Raw genomic sequence first — 6,000 nt, 5'->3', positions numbered from 1 at the left:
CCTAGCTACATATAGTGGGAAGCCTAGCTACATATAGTGGGAAGCCCAGCTACATATAGTGGGAGAGGAGTGGGAAGCCTAGCTACATATAGTGGGAAGCCTAGCTACATATAGTGGGAGAGGAGTGGGAAGCCTAGCTACATATAGTGGGAAGCCCAGCTACATAAAGTGGGAGAGGAGTGGGAAGCCCAGCTACATATAGTGGGAGAGGAGTGGGAAGCCCAGCTACATATAGTGGGAGAGGAGTGGGAAGCCCAGCTACATATAGTGGGAAGCCTAGCTACATTTAGTACACTAAGCTGTGCTGGGAGAAGATAAAGGCAGAACAGAATACAACTGGTCGGGAGAGCAACGAGGGGACAACAGGGAAGATATATAGGCTGGGTAGACCAGTGACAGGATAGACAGGACAGAACGAGGAGTACATGAGTAAAGGACTGCTGGGAGACACAATCAAAGCTATCAGGGAGAAGGATCGGAGATTGACTGTAGGAAAAGGGAATGGGGGCATATCTGAGAAGAAAAAACAAGGAATAGGGGTGCCTCTGAGTATATATCATAAAACAATTTATTAAAATCATAATATCCACTCACATGAAGGAAAGAGAAGTAGTATTCAGGAACATGATCAGGGCTGAGAAGATGATGATGTGGGACTGTAGTTAGCAGCAGTTCCAGTGTAGCTGATACTCAATCAGATCCAGGCAGGCAGGAGTGTAGATGGCTGAGCACAACACAGTCTGATAGGGTTCAGTATTCCTGGCAGATGGCAAAAGCAGTCCGGTGGAGAGGGGGGGGGGGGATGTCAGTCAGATGCTGACAGGGATGTCTGTGGGGGGAGGGGGGAAGGACGTACGGATGGCCGAGCCGTGCTGTATCTCCACAGCGTTCGCACTGTCCCTGTATAGTAGAGGGAAAGACACGGCCGTGTGTGCAGATTGAAAAGCGAGGCTTGGAGTGCAGACAAAGGTCGGTGCCCATGCTTGAGAAAGGAATGCGGCTATCTCTTCCATCCATAGCCAGCTAGTTCAGAAACGCGTCGCATGTTGATGATGTCACGGCTCGGCGCCGGCCTGTGTCTGCAGTCTTATAATATCATAAGCTCAGTTTTGGACAAGTTGAGTTTGAGGAAGTGGTGTGACATCCATACAGATATGTCGGTTAGTAAGTTAGTGATGCGTGAGGAGACTGATGGAGTCAGTTGAGGGGTAGAGAGATAGATTTGTGTGTCGTCAGCGTAGAAATGATATTGAAAGCCATGAGAGGCTATCAGCTGACCCAGGGAAGAGGTGTAGATTGAAAATAAAAGAGGTCCAAGAACAAAGAACAGAACCAACTAATGACTACCGACTAATGAAGAGGAAAGAGGGACTTTGTTCCAAATCAGGGACAGTCCCTGGAAATCAGGGACAGTTGGAGCTATGTAAGAGTTTCAAGATGGCCAAATAGACTCAATCTGTAGTGTATCTACCAGTAACACAGTATGTTATGTTTAAGACTGTTCACAATCTGTTTTTAGGTTGTTTATACATTTTTGGTTTGAATGTAAAAAAAGGGGAGAAGTGATGGAGTTCTTATACTAACACATTGACTCTATTGTAATACATTCTATGGTAATATTGCATTGCTTGTACTTCCTGTTCTGTGTTTGCTGTTCCTGTTATACAATTCAACACGACTCCTCAAACAGTTTGCAGTGTCTTCATTTCTATACTGTAAAGCTCTGCGTAAACTGTTGGTGCTATATAAATCCTGTATAATAATAATAATACTTGAAACAGCAGTGTTCACGCTATGAGACGTTTCTTCAGCTGCAGTTCCTCTGAGTTCCACAAGGTGGTGATCTCACCTCTACCCAGTAAAAAAAGTCTCTATGGAATACAGACAGGAAGTGATGTCAGATACAGACAGGAAGTGATGTCATGTATACAGGACATTCCATTTGAAAGGACGTGGAGAGAAGACACTGCTGGATCTGGCGGCAGAGGAGGTAATATGTAGATTAACCCCTTCAAGGGGATCAGTTGATGATTAATATATTTTGCTTCCAAATCTGGCCATACATGGTTCAGTTTTATCGTTCAGCCAGCGGGATGAGTGAAAACAACAGAACCAATTCCCCCATCCACACATTGGAGGGGGATGGGGGAATCCTCCCCGCTGCACTATTGTATTCTGACAATGGGGGGCGCTCCTCCGCTCTCAGAATACACAGATCAGTGATGAAGCTATTGGCTGCAGCCGCTGATCGAGTGACTTTTATCCGGCAGTGACCACACATGGATGGAAATGTGACCGATCCCTGCTGAACCAGCTGAATTTCCATGTCTCTATGGTCACCATAAGTGACTTCCTCCCCTCCCCCTCATCTCCTTCATTATGTAAGTCATGCTGAGATAATCTCCCATTGGCTGAGCAATATTCTCATTTGTCTCTGAGCTCCTTCTTGCTATTCCTGGTCCTGCCTGTTGTTTCCTTGGATTGATTTTCTGTGTAGTGACCCCGGCTTCATCTCTTGGATGCGCTCGTCTGTTGCTTGTCCTGACCTTTATCCTGATTCCTGGATCTCCTCCTCATCTCTCCTCCATATCCTCTTACACAGCTTTTCTCCACACCTGCAGTGATCCTGGGGGGTGGAAACTTGGCACCAGCATGCAGCAAAGTAGAGGTGGTTTGGGGGTAGGGACTTTCAGGAAGTCATGGCCTGGTAAGGTCAAATATTTCCATCCCTAGGGACTTTAAATGACATCATGGCCTGGTAAGGTCATAGATATCCAGCATGCGGCAAAATCCATCCCCACCATTAGAAGCTCTGGAGGAAAAAAAGGGATCCCTCTGTCCCCTTCCCATGAAGATGACAGAGCAGGTTTTAAAAAGGAAGGGGTGTGGCCTTGACAGGAAGGGGTGGGTCATGTTTAAATTAGGGGGTGCTTGAGTTTAGTCAGGGCTAGGGCAGCACAAAACCTAAATAGACCATTGAATAACAAAGGTGAATGATAGAAGGTTATGCCCATAGAGTATAATGGGAAACAAATTATGAACTTATTTGCAGGCAAATCTTAGAGACGTAGCAATTACACCTTTCCCAAAGGTGTTCCTCCAGTAGAGTAACAGATTGTATGATTGTAATTTTCTTTCTCGAACATCACGGGACACAGAGCCACAGTAATTACTGATGGGTTATATAGGTATCACTGGTGATTGGACACTGGCACACCCTATCAGGAAGTTCAACCCCTTATATAATCCCTCCCCCTTGCAGGGATACCTCAGTTTTTACGCCAGTGTCTTAGGTGATGGACGTGTAAAGATGTCCTGTGCTGAAGCTCCAAAGGGAATATCCTATATCCTATACTGGGGCAAGCCAGGCGAACCGGATCCATTCAAAGTGTCTTTTCATGGCCGAATTGAATGGTACCCGGGCCTCGTGTCCGAAGAAACGAGGTTTTACCCGTAATGCTTCTCTTTTTAGAGAGCTGGACCCCGCAGATCAGAAAATGGCTTTAAACTTCCTAATTTCTGGCGAGGTGCTTTACGGTCCCAGAACTGTTGGATCCCCCTATTCGTAGGGGGCCCCAGTCTCTGACGGTTTTTTCAAACGGAGCCCACCGTGAGAGGTGAAGATTGGGTCTGTGTAAACAGCACCCTGCGGCTGGATAAGGTAAGAGGAGATTCCACAGAATTTTTGAGTTCTAGTGGCTTTTCTCCTTTAAGGTAAATGCATGCTATGCCTATTGTGACCACCGGGGGCTGCCAAGAGCACAAACCTGCACATGCTGACTGTCTGTCACAGGTGTTGTAATCGCTGATTATGTCCCAGCGTCTCAAGCAGGCTGCAAACAGGTAAGGTGGAAGGGGGGATTTCTCAAGTTTGAATGTTCCCCCCCAGGCTAGAGAGGGGCCACAGGGGTCTAGAAAGTGGTTATACCACCCGGGCTCTGTGGCCTAATGGCCACCATCTCTGAAGATAGCTGTTCAGGCAGATCTTGTTACCAGCCTCCCTCCTCCCCCCCCCCCCCCCCATCCCCAGCCTTTCTCCAGAAGCATGACAGGAGAGTTGGCAGTGCGGGAAGCGCTCGTTTTTTTCTAAACTCGAGGGGGGCGGTAGAGGAGGGGGCGGGACGTCAGCACAGAGTGCTTAGACTCCCACTCAGGCCAGCTGCAGGCTATTAAAGGCACTCTGTACAGGTGCACTCAGCCTTCTGAGAGACACAGAGCTGACGGTCGCATGTAAGGTGGGACACAGGCATTCTCCTAGGCAGCATTTACTGAAGTAACACCAGACTGAGCATTGGGTAGCAAGGCTTTTAGCCAGACTACATCGCTCAGCAGTCAGTGTTCATTTGTATACCTCACACCTTGTTGCTTTGCACTATGGGTAGAAGAGGTTCAAGCACCCCAGGAACCAGAGACACTAGGGGATCTCGTTCAGGTTCTGAGGGCCCCCTGTCGGCAGCATCCTCCCCCCTAAAGATGGGCCAGGGAGAGTCATCGGGGTCAGGGGCTACACCTGCCTCTGGCACTTCAGCCCCTGTATATATTACACAAGAGGTTTTTTCCTCAACCATTAATGGTCTAGAGGAAAGATTAATGGCCGTGATTACGTCTTCAGTCAGTGGAAGAAAACGCACTAGGCTTTCCTCTGTTCCCCAAGACCCTCAGACAGAGGAGCTCTGGGATAAAGAAGATGAATCCCTTTCAGAGGATCGGGATAGGATGGATGATTCCTCTTCGGAGGATTCAGGTGGAGAGGGACCCTCTGCGACTTCCCAAGAGGAGAAAGTCTTAGTGCAGATCCTCACTGGATTGGTCCGCTCCACATTTAAGTTGCCCTTACCTGAAACTGCTAAAGAATCCTCTTCTGCTTTGGGGTCACTGAAACCTTTCCAAGCAGCACATGCTTTTCCTGTTCATACTTTACTTGAAAAGCTCATTTATTCTGAGTGGGATCACCCAGACAAACGTTTTTTTTCGCCGAGAAAGTTTTCAACACTTTATCCGATGGAAGAAAAGTTTATTAAAATGTGGGGAATACCGGCTATTGATGCCGCCATTTCCTCCGTAAATAATAGCCTGACTTGTCATGTAGACAATGCTCAGATGCTCAGGGATCCTGTAGATAAAAGGATGGAATCCCTATTGAAGGATGTTTTCTCCTTACCAGGATCAGTGGCCCAACCTGCAGTAGCAGCGATTGGAGTCTGTCAATACTTAAGAGACCATGTTAAGCAGGTCATCAAAGTATTACCTGAACAGCAGGCCCAGGGGTTTGCTAACCTTCCAGCGGCCTTATGCTTTTGTGGTTGACGCCATTAGAGATTCTATCGTGCAAACCTCCCGTCTTTCACTGGGGTTGGTGCATATACGTAGAATCCTATGGTTGAAAAATTGGTCAGCCGAAGCACCATGTAAGAAGCTACTGGCTGGGTTTCCATTTCGTGGTGCCAGGTTGTTTGGAGAAGACTTGGATAACTATATCAAGAGAATCTCTTGTGGGAAAAGCACTCTCTTACCTGTCAAGAAGAAGAATAAGCGTCCCTCTTTCAAACGGACTCTTTCCCCAGCGCCGGGGGCTTCAGCCTCCAGGCAGTCTCGACGGCCGCCTCCATCGGGGTCCAGAGACAAGAGTCAACCCCAGGGACAAAAGAAGTCCTGGGGAAAGAAGCCTACTAGGCAAAACACTAAGACCTCTGCATGAGGGGGCACCCCCGCTCACTCGAGTGGGGGGAAGACTGCGACAGTTCTCAGAGCTCTGGCACGAGGACTTCCAGGACAGATGGGTAATCTCCACGGTAACCTTAGGGTACAAGCTGGAGTTTCAGGATTCCCTTCTCGGTTCCTCAGATCAAATGTTCCCAGAGAAGAAGCAGTCGCTCCTTCTAGCGTTAGAGCGACTTTTGTCGCAGGAGGTCATTATGATAGTTCCCGCAAAGGACCAGGGATTGGGCTTCTATTCCAACCTTTTTACGGTCCAAAAGCCAAATGGGGATGTCAGGCCCA

At 48.0% G+C, this 6,000-nt stretch overlaps 1 protein-coding gene across 1 annotated transcript in view; it reads left to right on the top strand.

Moving 5' to 3' along the window:
• The first annotated feature begins 1,669 nt into the window (after positions 1 to 1,669).
• LOC141121791 (uncharacterized) overlaps positions 1,670 to 6,000 on the top strand; it is a 428,955-nt gene continuing 424,624 nt past the window's right edge. Inside the window, exon 1 of the mRNA XM_073611510.1 lies at positions 1,670 to 1,990. Coding sequence (XP_073467611.1) covers positions 1,795 to 1,990 — 196 coding nt within the window. The 5' untranslated portion in view covers positions 1,670 to 1,794. The remainder of the gene's footprint in view (positions 1,991 to 6,000) is intronic.

Source organism: Aquarana catesbeiana, unplaced genomic scaffold, assembly GCF_042186555.1.
Source record: "Aquarana catesbeiana isolate 2022-GZ unplaced genomic scaffold, ASM4218655v1 unanchor232, whole genome shotgun sequence".
NCBI lineage: Eukaryota > Metazoa > Chordata > Amphibia > Anura > Ranidae > Aquarana > Aquarana catesbeiana.
Note: the sequence above shows the minus strand (reverse complement) of the source record. Positions and strands in the feature narration are given on the sequence as shown.